We start from the raw sequence: 17,156 nt of genomic DNA on the forward strand, positions 1-17,156 counted from the left end.
GTCCGAACGGTAGCTCCGCAGAGGGCTGTCCCTCATCTCCGAGCCACCCGATTCTTCTGAAGAAATCTCGCCACAAACCCTGTAATGCTATCTAAAGTCTTAGGGCTCCGCAACATGTGGCGATGATGTTCACCACGCTGAGCGGTCTGGTAATCGCCGAGTAAGCTAGGCGGTAATCATCCCATTACGGGCACCAGAACACCACGTGTTCTAGGGTATCGAGGTCGCCGCAATAATGGTAATAGGATCATCAGCCCTCTTCCTATTCTTCATCTTTTATACAGACATACCACACTTAAAAATTTGTAGCTTAATATTTTTTTGTTAAAATAGGTGTATTAATCGTTTATTATTTCATGTCACGACCACATTTGTGGTCATGACAAGATTATTAAAGTTTTGATTTGGGTATATAATGAGAGACGTATCTACTTGACGTAAACATTTTGTTTTATATTTTATTTGTAACATTTTTTTTTCTTTTTTTCAACTAAAAGCAATGTACGATATCTTATATATGTTTTTAATTAAAAAATAAGATGCTGGGTGGCATACATTTATGGAAAGTGGAGAATTAGTTAGTTTTACGTAGCGTTCTTGAACCGAATATATTTATTCATACAGACATATTAAGCCGAAATGTAAGAGTATACAGATTTACAAATGACACACACTCACTGTATTCACTGTATGAGTACTTGATACTAAACACCATTATTATCTGAGACAGCATCGTTGATTAGTAGCACTCGTGCTCCAGGTGTTTTACATTAAAGCCACAATAAAACTGGGACAGAGCGTGCAACCAACAAATTATTTTATCCCTTTGTTTGAGAAATTATGTATTTCAATCACTAGATTTTCTCAGGCAATTGGATAACCTAGGGCAACCCTTCTCTTATTTTGTACAGGTTACAAGTAATATTTTTTGACAAACTAATCGCAAAAAAATACTCTATTCAAATATTCCTTGCATTGCATTTTAGAAGGGTTGTATTTGGCTTTCTGCCTGATTCCAGGGCATTTCCTCAATAAAATCAAAGGCCTTTTTTAGTATTGATTCAGGTATTTTAAAAGAATATATACGAAATTCTCCGGAATTGTGTGGCATGTTTATGTAATATGTGTTTCCAAGGGTAGATATTCAAGTTGATTTTTATTTTCCGAACAAAAAATTGGAAAAAGTATTATTGTCTGAAATAAAAAACAAAAGGAGGCTTAATAAATTTACAAAAATTATTTTATTATAATTTCTGACAGAATTAGAGAATAAAAAGTTGAAAACAAAAAAAACTTTGCAGAATTTTCCATGGTAAAAATAATAACACTATGAGACTACAGTTGGATGAAATAAAATTATATGGAGTAAAATTATTTTTGAATTCTTCGTTGCTGTAATTTCTGAAATTTTAAGTATGATTTGACCATGAATGACTTTCATTACTACTCTTATATAAATAAATATGTGTGTGTGTGTGTGTGTGTGTGTGTGTGTGTGTGTGTGTGTGTGTATTTATATTACAAAAATTTTAAAATAAATGTTACTTACCCAGCAACAACAGCTGGATATTTAATTCTGAACCAGGCAGCCAACATTCCCCCATAAGATCCACCAAACACAATTACAGGACTTATTTTTCTTTGAACACCATCTTGATGACTTCTGAGATACGTAATTAAATCAACATAATCTGCTAGTGCTTGTTCAGCAGTTAAATAACCGTAGTGTTCAGGGTCCTTCAAAATAAAAAACAAAAAAAAAACATTATTGTATTGAAAATATAAAAATATTAAGGTTTCGCCACTTTTTTTTTTTTTGTTGAGATTATTTTGTATTATGTAATGAACAAACTACAAACATTACAACAGAAAACAAAACTTTTTTTATTATTAGTAGACAATTGACAATGTTCAAACATATTCTGCAACCGACCTGCGTATACTAATATCAGATATGGCAAAGAGTATTTTATACCAAAAACTGTTAACCACCAATCACTTCAATTCAAAAACCGAAGAATTATGATAACATGATAGTTCATATGAAATGAAACTATTTCTTACGATTTAGAGATATAATGAACTGAATTAACTTTCTATTTTTATTAAATATTTCATTGTAAATTAGGAACACGTAAAACTTCTTGTTCAGGGAATTACAGTTGTCCAATAGCCGTTCGTAAAGGTTATTGGAACAGGGATATTTTTCTAATCAATTCACCTTATTACCAAGATCAAAGTAATATGAATTTATTTTTTATTAACAAATATTAATCTTGTCTGAGATTCGAATTCGGAATAATTCGAATGAAAGGTTGAGATAATAATATTCCCTGTGGAAGGGTGGATTTGTTACTTTAATTAATATATTTTACTAAAATTATAGGTTAACTAAATTTTTTTTTAAATTAGCAATCTACTTTAAAAAAATATATTCTCTACTTTTATTAAGAAGACACTAACTAGTATAAGTTACTTCCTTACGTCAATCACGTAAAGATTTTCTGTACATTTCACTAATCATTCTTGTATGCTTTTGTTGTACGTAGAGATATTTAAAGAATAGATAAGAAATTAAAATATAGTTAACAATAGTTGATTAAGAACAATACTCCGTAATAACTTAACTGTGAGTATCGTGCTGAATTACGAGTATTACCGATGAGGGAAATATAGGTTAAAAATCATAATTCAGGTTATATATGTAAAATGGTAATAATGTACATATTATAAACGGAAGTATAAAGTATAATTTAAAACGGTGTGTGTATAAAACGGATATAAAATTATATAATAGTTACATTGTAGACAATGTGATTCATAACTAAAGTTTTATTGATTTAATTATTTATTATTTAAATGAAACTATTTTAAAGTCGGAGTACAGATGATAAATATTCCTTTGTTATACACCAAGCCTGCTAAAAAAAAAAAAAAAAAATGCTCTCATTTACGAGCAGTTTATGACCTAAATAACTAACGAAAAGTTACGTTATATTAAGAAAATAAAAGACACAACACTTGTTTCTAATGCACGGCTTTCACATACAACTTAATTTAAAATATTTATAATTTTATTTAACTATAATATTTTTTTGGTTTATTTAATTCAGTCACTCTAACTAAAGCGCGCGCATACCGTATTTAATTCGCGCGGATGTGGCGATACTACCGGCGACGGTCGACACTAATTAAACTAATGTATTTTCTAACTTACGTAGAACAAATTTCCCTTGTACGGTCGACAGACTGGTGTAGCCGCGAGTCTTAACTAATCAGGTACCGCGATCGAGTTCGAGACCCGGCGAAATGAAGTTTTTTTTTTACACTTTAAATATTATTAATTTATTTAATTCTACCGCTCACCTATGATATCACAACATAACAGACGACTACAACAGCTTTTTTTGGGGGGGGGGGGGATGGAGGTGCGATTTTACAAAAAAAAATTTTTCTTTCAAATATTGTTATTTTTTAATTGTTAATAAATGTGCGTTAGAAAAATATGAGCTTAATTAGGCGAAATCTCGAGATACTGAGGGTTACCCTGCTCAACAACCTCACCTTGACATTTTAGGTTGAAAATTTAATGCCATCAATGCTCCATATATAGAAGTAACCAAGTTTGGTCAAAATGGATCCAAAATTTCCGGAGATATAAGTTGATTTAGAGGCTAACACCGAATACACACACGTACAAACAAACATTAACATCCAGAAAATTTCACGTTTTTGGGGTTCTTTAGGTGTCAAAACGTCAATATCCGGTGAAAACCCCATAAACCGAAATTGTACCGATTACAATAATAAATCATCCTTCTAGAGCTACAGCTCTTCGTATAGTGCTATCTACAGGGGAAAGTAAAAATTAATAGATATACTTTTATAAACTGTCTGAATTGTAATTAATCAATTTTTTTTGTAAAAATATGTATAAGTTTCTTAATATTAAAAGAAAAATAACACTTTTAATATGTAAATTAGAGATAACTGAAATGAGTCTAAATTAGGGATTTGAGATAGAACTCTTCTTTAGTTAAATTTTATTTATTAATTTGACTGCATTAAGGACACAAGTTACCTTTAATGTATGGTAATTTTGTTAAATTTTATTTAGAAAAAAAAATTCACGAGTTTGCATATATTTAAAAAAAAATTAATGTATTGCTTTTTCTTTGTTTTTTTTTTAAGCAGTTTTGTCTTTTAATTACATAAATATAGCCTAATAATTTTTTCCTTCATGTCAATTGTTATCATAGCCATTTTTTGTTATTAGCTAATTTAAAAAAATAAAATTAAAAAAAAATTTATTAGAAAATATGACGTCGTAGGCAAGTAAAATGTTATGGCATAAAAATAATAAAAACGATTTTAAAATATTATGGGAATTTAAATATGATTTACTGCCTTACCATTGTTGTTTTATTTATTTTTAATATTTATTATTTAATAAAAAAAAAGAGTTATGAACTTAAAACAACCACGGATGTGTGTTTATATAAAAACATTTATATACACTGCTTTTAAAAATACATTTTAAGCATAACTATAAAAATTATTTTATTCTACAACCTAATTACAATTCTAATTCTTCAACCGGTTGACGTTCTTCAACAGCTGCCAATGTACATAATTAATTTTGTAGCGTGCGAAAAATGCAAGGCTTGCTCTCGAATCCAGAACTTCCGAATGTAAGGCTGACATGCTACAGCTCTGCTAACGAAACCACCGCGTTGGTCTAGCGGTGAACGCTTCTTCCCAAATCAACTGATTTGGAAGTCGTGAGCTCCAGCGTTCAAGTCCTAGTAAAGGCAGTTAGTTATATATACACAGATTTGAATACTAGATCGTGGATTCCGGTGTTCTTTGGTGTTTGTTTTTCAATTGACCACACATTTCAGAAATGGTCGACCTGAGACTGACCAAGACTACACTTCACGTATACTCATACATATCATTCTCATTCATCCTGTGAAGTAATTCACGGATACTAAACAGGAAAAAAGGGAGAGCTCTGCTAATGAGTTCGGCATAATGCAGGTAAAATGTACCTTATAAGAACAGGGATATGAAAATTGAACTTTTCAAAATGAAAATTAAAATGTTGTCAAGAAAATTCTCATGCAGTTATGCGCATGAAGGCCGAATTTTCATTTTCGAGCCCTAACTATTTCGCAGTCAGAAACGCACTGATTTTCAGAATTCAACCTACTACATAGCTCCAATAAAATAGTTGACCCTACATACAAGCATCAAGTTTTAACCTACTCATCACTGTAACACACTGCATAAGCGCGTATGAGAAATACACCACTTCAAAGCCAACATATCCTGAATTTTTTTCGACCTTAAATTTAGCGTAATTATGAATGAGTCAATTAATCTTCAAAAAATCTCCACTTGCCAACTTCAGATACACTACTAGAGCATATGTAAATTTCAATAAAATTGATTATGCAGTTTTGGAGATTTTTGGTACATGAATGGTATTTTCGTACTTCTCATACCTCTAAACGTGATGAAAATTTATTTTCAGTCCCTCCCCCTCAACTCCCACCAAGCGACCGAAAATAATAATGTACTTTTCTTCAAAAAATCGGTAAAAAAGTAGTTCAGTTGATCTTGTGTTTCCGTTGGGTACTTCGGGTCGATTTCGTATATAAAACTTGATATATCCACTATATAACAGTTCTTTATGTAGAGGTTTGATCAGTTTTACTTAAATAGATCCTTGAAGAAAAGAATAAACCTTGGAATTGTTTCAGTATAACTGCCACGAACTATTTTCTTTTTTTTTTAATTACAACTAATATTTGATTGTAAAATATAAACCGAAAAAAATTATATTCTTGTAAAATATTAAATATTCCAAAAAAAGGTTCGTAGAACAATTTTTTTTCTTTAAATTTTTATATATTTGTTGTAGAGTGAAATAATACATGATAGCACATTATTTTAATGAGTAATTTTTAGTAATATGAAATTAATTTCTTTCAATTAAATTCTTATTTACGTTACGAGTGTTCATTTTATATTACTTATGAAAGACCTTTATTTTAACTTTAATGCCTAAATTAATAGAAAATTAAGCTAAAAGTAACGTTCTATTTAAGATAATTATTATGCTTAAGCAAACAGTCGTACGAAAAGTGAACCTTCTGTGTTTCCATTTATGTAACAACAAACACTGTATGAGAAAATAAGTATGAAATTCAGCGTTCTCCCATTTAAAATACAAAAATCCTGTTTTCTCTTACTTCGTGTACCTCTTTCATTTTCTCTCAGAAACAGAAGTGTCTATTAAACCCAAATATTCGAATAAGTTTTAATGGAATATTTCAGAGCTCTTAAACACACTCGTACCGGAGAAAAATTGTAAATATTATGCGGAATAAGTATTTTTTGCGCATAAAATCTTGAACGACTGTATTATAACTGAAAACATTTTGTAGTAATAATAAAATAATACATTATACACTTTAAATAAATGTATAGTGTAAAACTAGGCTCTGATAGAAAACTGTGATTTAAAATTAAATTAATTTTATAACCCAATATTAATATCATGACGAAATTTTATTATAGTCATAAACAGTATATTATGATTATAAAAATTAAGCTTACACAAAAACTTAATAATGTTTTTTCTCTTTATATTAAAGTTAAACCGTTATGCTGAAAACTTTCCATTAGTATTATAAAAAAAAATCAGACACGTCTTCCTCAGAAAATCGCTAACGATACAGAAGGAAATCTCTGATGGATTTGGTTAATTATATTTTCATTACAATGTCTATCGTTATTCAGGTTAAAGTGAAACTTAAGTTAAAAATATTTATATTAATTCAAAAAAATTCATTAAATTTTACAGAAAACTATTCTTTCCAATTATCAAATTTTTAATAAAAATGTATATGTATATATAGATTATATAAATTTATAATAAATAGTATGATTCATAAAATGTCATTGCCTCTTCTATAGCGTAATATTGAAAGTAATTTGAATCGAAAGTTTCATTTAAAACTTTTATTTTTTGTTCCAAAAATAGAATGATGCTGTTTAAATTCTTGCAGCAAAACTTATGGTATTAAATTAATGTATTTACTTTTATTATATTGAATCTGAGGTATTAAAATACCCAAATGAGTTCCACAACGTTTAAATTTGATGCTTTTAAGAAAATCATTTTAATGCCCTCAAAAAACCTGAAATAGAACACAAACTTGTTTTTAGATTAGGTGTAAATTAACTTTATAAAAATTTGTAGTTACTTTAATTATGTTATTATTTTTTTTTTTTAAAGAAAGCGATAGAAAAAAATAAGAGTTCAACAAATTTTGATTTTTAATTAATACAATACAAAATAAATGTGGAAAAAATATTGATTCAAAAATAAATATAAAAACCAACATTAACTAACTAAAAGTTAAAATTAAATTACTCTAAAAATACTGTTCATATATGTATGTATATATAAGCAAATATTTTATGTTCTACAGAGCAGATATGAATTTATAACAGGATATTTTAAAAAATCAAATATATAAAAAATGAAAGTTTTCCGTATTTTTATTGTAGAAAAAAGCAATATTATTTATCTTATTTTTAGTAATGAAAAAAAAAAAATACAAAATTTTAATTTTTGTTAATAAAAATAAAAGTATTTACTTTATCTTCTGTGAAGAACTTTACCGACATCATTCAATGAAAACAAGTATAGACTAATGTAATTGCGTATGTATTTCGTTCAACTGCAATATAAGTAACAAGTATTCATCATAATTAATACCGTTACTTATAGAAATATTGAATACCAGCCGGTCAAAGAGGGCGTTACGCTCCTCAACCCCACAGTATTCATTATACTCACGCTTGTGAGAATAATACTGATAAATATCAAGTAAAGGCTGATCAATATATAAAAATTATCACTGTATTGTAATCTCTTCAGAACAAAGTTTTGGTCGGACAGGACTCAAACACTGAGTGATCTGAAGTGTACGGGTTTCATAATAGTCGGTATCTATTTTAAAAATAGTTATTACAACAACTATTCCCGTAGAACGTACGAAGCAACGTTTTCGCGTTGCTTCGTTTTCCCGTCACGAAGAACGGGTAACCACACGTTCTTCGTACGGGAAAACGTTTTTCACGGTTTCATTTTCTTCTGTTTTCTTTTAATATCTTTTATATTTTATGATTTTTAGTTAAGCAACTGAGGCAGGTGAGTAAACCAGTAGAGGCGAGTCGCGTTACATGTACAGTAATAGTGGCAGTGGCTATATTGGTAGAGCCGACGAGCCGTACACCACCGGAAAGTTAAAGCCACTTTTTTCGATAACCAATAGAGATATTGAAAAAGAAAAACAATTTTTTCGTGGAAAATATTTAAATAATCCAAGCATATTAATTTTAAATACGCAAAACTCTCTCTGAATTCGATTTGAACAATGGTTTGGCCATAGTAAAGTGTTTGTGTTTGTTCTCCTGCTCCCCTGGGCTGGCTCAGCAATCAAGTATTACTCAACCCAGGGGAGTGTCCTTGCGACTCTAATGAGCCACCCCGCCTACCGTCAATACGTCTGGCATAGCAGGTCGGCTCACCGATTCCGGATCTTAGTAAAGTTGAATATCGGCAAGGTACAAAATCGTGGGCCGTATGTTGGCAAATGAGGTACGAAAAATCTGTTCCTTTCACACTCGAGCGCGCGCAATTCCGTGATATATCTGATTTTATCACACGGGTCCTTTAACAGAAGGATAGAGCTGACTGCGGCAACGAGGGAATGAGGGACAGCTCGCTGCTGAGCTGCTATTCGTTTGTCCATGCACAGATGGATAGCAGTGATGAGGCACAGGGACTCTCTCGTCATCTTGTAGAAAAGACTGTAGTCCCGGCGAGAATGTTCTTTTGGGTGTTCTCGTTTGAAGCAAACAAGGTATAAAGACTGAGTCCCGGCTCCTAGGGTGGGGGAACAACATAATCGGGCCTGGTAACCTACACTGGAGTTAGAGGCAGGCATTAAGAGTCCAGCCGGCTTATAAAAGGACACTTCCCCCGGATTGTGTTATGCTTCACTGTGGAATCCGATTCGGGGGAGCGGAAGAAAAAAAAGGAACAAAATCCAGTCATTACCGCAACCCATTAAAATGGCCACCATCTTGAAACAGTGAAACATTTCGTAAAACCAATAATCCTGTGTTCTTCTTAGAAATAAAAGTTATGTTTATGCAAAATTTCAGCTCAATCGGTTCAAAAGGTTTTTAAGTGAAAGAGCAACAGACTCACAGACACAGCTAGAACAGCTTCTAAAAGCTGTTCTAGCTGTGTCTGTGTTAGAAGCTGTTAGAAGCTGTGTTAACAGTTAGAAGCTGTTACATACTGTAACAGCTTCTAAACACATTTAGAATTAAACTACAACCTGTAAAGTAATGTCAGAATTGTTGAACCGAATTTAAAAATTAATTAAATTTGTTTAATTAATTTGAAATGAAAATTTAATAAGTATACTTTTTCAATTCCTTGAAAAAGCAGGGAGAAACCCATGTTGACATCAGAACATTTACTTCTGTTACTCAAAACATACTGTAAAGTATAAAGATAGAGAAATACTGCAGTTGTTTGCAGTAGGGAGTTTTATTTTAAAAATTTAAACCTTGTTAAACTGGTCATTTTTAAAAAAAACGAACTCTACTTTAATGTGATTCTACGTTAATTTATTTTAACAAAATAGTGACTCTATTACCAGTTGAAAAACATTGATTACGAAATTATCATCTGATGATCTTATTATTGTTATGCAAACAATAATAAGTTGTTGATTTATTCCTTTGTTTGAATGAAATATGTTTGTGTTTAGGTATATGTTGTTATCTCATGTTTCTAAATAACATAATAGATTTTTTTTAAAATAAAATTTGATAGATTAAATTAAACTTACTGAATATGATTTGTTTCCGTATGGCAATGTTTCACCGTAATAACGATGTTCTGCAAATACTACAAGTGCTTTAAATTCTTGTGCTATTTCCCACATGAAACCCTAAAACAAGAAAAAAAAAAATATTACACAAAAAATAAATAATTGTATGTAAAATAATACTTTTATGTAAATAGAGATATATCTATGAACAGAATATTTAAATTCCTTGATATAAAAACAATCGAAAATACTGTGTAATTGTATTTAATATCCCCTGAACGTATTTGCTTTTATTTGTTTTTAAAGTATTTATAAAAAATACACTCTTTTCGATAATTTTTTTAACTTTGTATAAAAAGTTCCTATTGTAGTTCTCAAGTAAATTCTTACAGGGAATTTATATGGAAAATTATAGAAAAAAAAGGGAAAAGATTCACTTTAAACGAAAGGTTTAAATGGGTCTTCATAAAAAAAAGAAGCTTTTGGCGTCCTGAACCACTACGTATAGTTTGAAAGCAATTTCTTTTCTTGCTGCTTTATTTACTTACCTTTAACAGTTAGCAATTCCATGTTGTGATCAATTAAGACAAACATTGTTTTACAAACACACGCAGTAATATGTTGTTTATTAAACAAAGGTCAAGAGAAAGTTAACGGCGATATCGTTTAATAACCGTTCGTTTTCTGAATCTAGTAAAAACTTTTCGCCCCTCTTGTTTCCAGGTAATTTGGAATTTATAAATCTTGCTGAAAAATAGGATTTAGGTTTTGTAATTGTTTCTTTACTTCATATCTCACCACTGTTTCTATTATTTTTGTCAGGATTCAAGTTTCTAGCCTATTACAGTTCTTAAATGCAATATTATTTTTTATATTAGATCTTTTTTAAGGAAAAAAATAGGTAAATAAAAAAATTATAATTAAATAAATTCTAAATACACCTTTTTTTAAAAATTATTAATTGCTATTAATAACTGTTTAAAATACTGAAATGTTTTTCTCCATGTGCTCTATTAGCTTCCTTTTAAATTATTTTTTTTTTTTAAGACGAACGCCACCGACCCATTACAGTTTATTGTAGTTTGTTACATATTACCTTTTAAATTCAGTCACGTTTTATAATGTTATTTAACGAAGGTAATAAAATTACCTTGAAAGGAACACATAAAAAAGTAAAGAAATTATATTTTTTTAAATTCGATAATTTTCGACTTCTTAAGTTGGGACAAAATTTTAAAGAAATGGGTTCTTAATAGCTGTGTATTACTAACCTGAAGCGAACTTGAAAAAATTAAAGTTTATAAAAAAAATTTTTTTTTTTTTTTTGTCTTCAGTCATTTGACTGGTTTGATTCAGCTCTCGAAGATTCCCTATCCAGTCCAAGTCGTTTCATTTCAGAATACCCTCTACATCCTACATCCCTAACAATTTGTTTTACATATTCCAAACGTGGCCTGCCTACACAATTTTTTCCTTCTACCTGTCCTTCCAATATTAAAGCGACTATTCCAGGATGCCTTAGTATGTGGCTTATAAGTCTGTCTCTTCTTTTAACTATATTTTTCCAAATGCTTCTTTCTTCATCTATTTGCCGCAATACCTCTTCATTTGTCACTTTATCCACCCATCTGATTTTTAACATTCTCCTATAGCACCACATTTCAAAAGCTTCTAACCTTTTCTTCTCAGATACTCCGATTGTCCAAGTTTCACTTCCATATAAAGCGACACTCCAAACATACACTTTCAAAAATCTTTTCCTGACATTTAAATTAATTTTTGATGTAAACAAATTATATTTCTTACTGAAGGCTCGTTTCGTTTGTGCTATTCGGCATTTATATAAATATAGTTTTTGTATAAAAAATAGAAAAACTATATTTATAGTTGACCATTTTATTACATGATGACATGATGTATCAGAACCTTTTTTTTTTAACTGATTTGTAGGTCGAGAGTTCCAACGTTCAAGTCCTGGTAAAGGCATTTACTTTTATACGGATTTGAATACTAGATTGTGGATACAGATGTTTTTTGGTGGTTGGGTTTCAATTAACAACACATCTCAAGAATGGTTGAACTGAGTCAGTAAAAGACTATACACTTCATTTAAACTCATACATATCATCCTCATTCATCCTCTGAATTAATACCTGAGCGATACTTCCCAGAGGCTAAACAGGAAAAATAAAAAGCAATGTAGTTGATATAATGTTGCGTATGTGTTGTGGTTAATGAATTACATTGCTCATTTAATGGAAAAATATTATATTATTTGGTGTACATGTTTAAACAAAAATTCAATTCTAAAATTTCAAATTTAGAATCATTGATGCAAAATATAGCCTGTAATTTACTGTCAAAACAAACCTAGAATTTTTTTGTTTACTTTCTCATTTTTTACATTACTGTATTGGATAATAATAACTGAAATACTTTGAGCAATGATTAATAACTGCTTTTGTATACGTTTTTCTTATTGATAAACACTCATTAATAACGAAAACAATTTTACTGTAATATGTTATACAAACAAAAATATATTGCGAAGTAGTTATCTATACATATAATAAAATGATAACTAGTGTCGTCCCTGTAGCCCACCGGGCTAGTCTAGTGGTTAAATCGTCTTCGCAGATCACTTAAAGTCGAGAGTTTCTAAGGTTCAAATCCTAGTTATGGCAGTTACTTTTATACGCATTTCGATTCTAGATCGTGGATACCGGTGATCTGTGGTGGTTGGGTTTCAATTAACTAAACATCTCAGGAATGGTCGACCTGAGACTGCACAAGACTACACTTCATTTACATTCATACATATCATCCTCTCAAGTAGTACCTTACGATGCTTCCAGAGGTTAAACAGAAAAAGAGTGTGTTGTCCCTGAGGGGGCAAAAATTACGGGACAGATTTCAATAAAACTTTGCAGATTTATACCTTAGAGGCTTGGTCATTATCTCTGTTTAGATCTATTACGATATTTCTAATGTGGATTAAGATCGACATTAAAGATCCACGTTAAAGAAAAACGCTTATACTTCAATATATTTCTGTAACCATGTAACAGAAAACGATCTCTGAGTTCAGATCTACTAATCATCTAACTAATTTGTAAATTTTAAATATTTTATTATTATTTTTATTTTTAGCGAAATTTTTTGGGTTTAGGTTGTTTATTTTGGCGTAGTGTAGTCTTAAACGATTCTTTTTCAGCAGTATTCTTTCGATTCTATTCTCAGGAAGGATTCGTAAAAAAGAATCTTTCGTTCAATTCAACGATTATTTTCCTTGCCCCCCACTCACATACTGTAAACTCTAGTGCGCATGCTCTCTTTCTCTTCTTCACACATGTTTAGCGGGTTAACCCTCTTTATATTCCTGTTTCGACTTATCTGATGCATACCTGCTAAATGTCTTCAATTCTTCTTTTTTCAAATCTTACTCGACTCCTTAAGAAAGATTGCTATGAATCGAATCGAATCGTAAGTGAGAAATATTTGGTTTCCTAACGTCTACCCAATTAATAATAAACAGTATCGTAAACAGAATCGGTTTCTTCCGCAAACCGATTCTCGATTCTTTCGTTCAGTAGAAAGAATCGAATCGAAATAACGAATCGTTCACGTTTCTTCCCATTATTATTTTGGCAGCCAGTATTAGATTGTTGAAAGTTAAAAAAAATATGCCTTCAAGAAATTCAAATAACCTTTCTTATTAGTCAGTCTCCTAAAAGAATGAGAATATCTCAGTAATCTGATACAGCTGAAATACGTCATTCTCGGTTAGCTGCTGACGGAGTGTGTTACGCCCAGCTACAGCTGTAGCTATATCTACAGCAGGAGCTATCAGAGCTTCTACGCCAAGAAAGAGGGAAACGTTGGAGGAAATACAGCTTTTCAGACTTTAATTGTTATTTATCAATTAAGTATTATTCTTGCAACTGCAAGAATAACGAACAAAACGAGGGAACTATTAGATGAGAAGGGCGAGCGAAGCAAATCCTAGCGGCTAGTATTTATTAACTTAAAAAAATATTTAAATTTTACTTTTAGAAAATTTTACCCGCCATATTTCTTCTTTATTAAAACTAAATATATTTATTCCATTGTATCCGTTTAGTTTATGAGCAAAGGTTACTTGTAATTGGTAAGAGAAGTTAATTTATTACTATTATTATATGTAAAGCTTTATTGATGTAAAAGACCTTGAAGTTCTACTGACTTTGTCAGATACATTTGAATACATTATAATTATATTATCTTTACAATTGAGCCATTTACAGTGATGTTAGGTCATTATTACCTCTTGGGTCATTTATTTTACTTTATATTTAAATTTATTTTTATTTATTTTTTTTTTTTTTTTTTTTTTTTTTTTTTTTAGTTTTTATTTCGGCAATGTATCAGTAAATTGTATAAAATAAAAATTCTTTATCCCTTACATTGAATTTCTGTAATCACCGTATCTGTTTCGTTTATTTTTCTTTTCTCTTCCTTTATCTACTAAGTTTTTAAGTTCCTGCTAAGCTTTTAAGCTTTCTTATTTCCTTTTAAATCGTCAAAAATTTTTAATTTTTTCTATCCTTTGCATCTTCTACTGCTACGTCTAGCGCTGTTTTTATCAATTTTTCCTTCCTTCTCAGACGTCCGACAACGTAATCACTTCTATTCTGAAGTCTTCTGATTAAGTATTTATTTTCATTTTCTCTTTTCATTACTTCTTCTCGATTAATCTTGAATCTTTACCAATTCCACCATGCCAATATCACTACATTTATTTCTACACTAGCAATTTTATACATTTGTTCATAAGGCCAAAGGTTAATAAACTGCTCTATAATGACGTCAAAATCTTATGTGTTTCAATTCTGTTTCCTAAATACCAAATTTTGGAATATAATTTCCACCCTCTTTAAAATAAAATAAAGAATATTTTTTTGGCTATTTTTTAACAATCTCAAATTTATTTCATCATTAAATATGGAAAAAAATTGTTATTTATCAACCTAATAAAATACTGTATTCACCTAGTAACGTAATCTTTTATTATCAACTGATGCTTTTCTTATTTATTAATCGTTTACATTACTTTCAGATAGTTTGGGTATTTTGAATCTCATTTTTTGATTAGCAGGTATTTTTCTAGTTGTATCTGTTTTAGTCGGATATCGTTATTTTTAATTATTTAAAGAAAAAATTTGATGTGGATACCACATGACTTCCTTGTACGCCTATTAAATCACATATACACATTTCTTCCTCCACTTCATTTAAACTATTTCATTTGAAAGTGAGATACGATCCTTCAATTTAAAAAAAAAATAGTAACAATTCCCATGTGGTGGACACCACATGCATCACATTTTTTTTGGTAACCGTATTAGCGTTTTATATTAGTTTATTTATTAATTTTGTTACACGTCGCTCAAGCTGAAATGTGGTTTAAGTGAGAACGTGTCCGATCTGCAACCATGCACACAACGGTTCGAATCCGACTTTATAAACACATTTTTTTTTTTTTTAATTTAAAGGTACTGATTTATTAATATTATTAACCTCTGATTGTAAAAATTGTTGAATTAAAATGAAAAGTACGTAAAATTTTATCTCGCTAACTTCTAATTTTTTTTTCTGATTTTTCTTTGTATTGTTATTATTGAATTATTATTTACTGCAATTTTTTTTACAATAAGAGGTTAATATTTATTAATAAATCAATATATTTAAATTTAAAAAATCTACTTATATGAAATCGGATTCAAACCGATATACTTTTCCCTTGTAAGATCCAAATATTTCATTAATTAAAACTTAATTTGGTTATAACTCTGTAACTAATGAAAATAAGTACCACTTATGATATATTGTTTAAAAGCTCTCAACGAGGGCTTATTACTGCAGTTAAGAAAAAATCCAAAATCCAAAAAAAAATTGTATTTTGGGCTTTTTTGGACATTTTTGGTCAAGTCGATTGCAGTCTAAAGTGGAAGTGCAAAACTAGATGTTACAATAGTCCTAAATTCAAAATTTCAACATTCTACGGCTAATCGTTTTTGAGTTATTTGAGATACGTATGTACGTACACACATACACATACGTACGTACAGACGTCACTCCGAAACTAGTCAAAATGGATTCAGGGATGGTCGACTGGATATTTCCGTTGAAATCTGAAAGCCTAAATTTTTCGCGATTACAATACTTCCTTTACTTCGTACAAGGAATTGAAAACCGAAACTATTTCAAACATGATGATAATCTGTATTTCCTGTTATATATAATGTAATCGCCCGTTATATAATGAATGATTAGTTACCGTAATCAAAACTCATATATTCAATTTTTGTTAGTTCATGATATTCCGGAATTTTTTAGATATCTAACTTGTTATTCGGATATTCGGATCTCACTGGTAGTTATCAACGTTAAACGTGTAAAAAGGTATTTTGTATATCCATAATTTCTAGGCTTGGGTAGTTGTAAATCCAACAAAAGAATTGTTTTTGAGAATAGTTTAATCTTACTGAGTATTTTGATGGGAATTATAATTATCGAAAAATCGTTTTAAATACTTTTATATGCCACTTTACAAACAGCAGACACCGAAGCTATAAGAAGATAATACGGTCACAAGTAAGGAGATACTCTTGTAACTAGTTTTTGCTGCTTTAAATACTTAAAAATACAGTTGGTTTGCGTAAGTCCTTTTTGTCATCTAAAGATTTTAAATATAACGTTATGAGATTTATTATCTGGATAATGCTTACCATTACATTAACATTTGGTTATATGCAGGGAAATCATAATTAATTAAAACGCTATTTTTGATGGCTGTTTATAATCTAAGTTAAATCTCTTTTTAATCATTAAGGGCACTGGAGTAATTAGTCATTTTAGTGTTTTTTTTTATGAAAATTATGTATTTTTAGTAAAACATGAAACAAGATCAACGAATTATAAAACAGAAAAATACACAAATCAGTGTGATTTTAATTAAAAACGGAAACCTCATTATAGAATAAAAAAATGTTTTTATTTACCATCAACTAAACGTATATACCAAATACATCTGAAGGCTATTTAATTAAAAAACCTTTTTTATCGTTAGCAAATTTATATTATTATTAACCCTAAAGATATTTTTTGTATATTTATCTTGGGTTAGTAATATTTTAATTTTTAATTTTATCGTGCCAGCATCAAGATCTGTTAACTAAAACATTATGTATT

At 29.8% G+C, this 17,156-nt stretch overlaps 1 protein-coding gene across 1 annotated transcript in view; it reads right to left on the reverse strand.

Annotated features, from left to right (window-relative positions):
- Positions 1-17,156, reverse strand: part of LOC142327304 (lysosomal Pro-X carboxypeptidase) — a 61,090-nt gene that overhangs the window by 25,708 nt on the left and 18,226 nt on the right. The window contains exons 3-4 of the mRNA XM_075370222.1: positions 9,945-10,046; positions 1,550-1,737 (exon numbers count right to left, since the gene is read on the reverse strand). Coding sequence (XP_075226337.1) covers positions 1,550-1,737; positions 9,945-10,046 — 290 coding nt within the window. The remainder of the gene's footprint in view (positions 1-1,549; positions 1,738-9,944; positions 10,047-17,156) is intronic.

This window comes from Lycorma delicatula, chromosome 7 (assembly GCF_047948215.1).
Source record: "Lycorma delicatula isolate Av1 chromosome 7, ASM4794821v1, whole genome shotgun sequence".
In the NCBI taxonomy this organism is placed as follows: domain Eukaryota; kingdom Metazoa; phylum Arthropoda; class Insecta; order Hemiptera; family Fulgoridae; genus Lycorma; species Lycorma delicatula.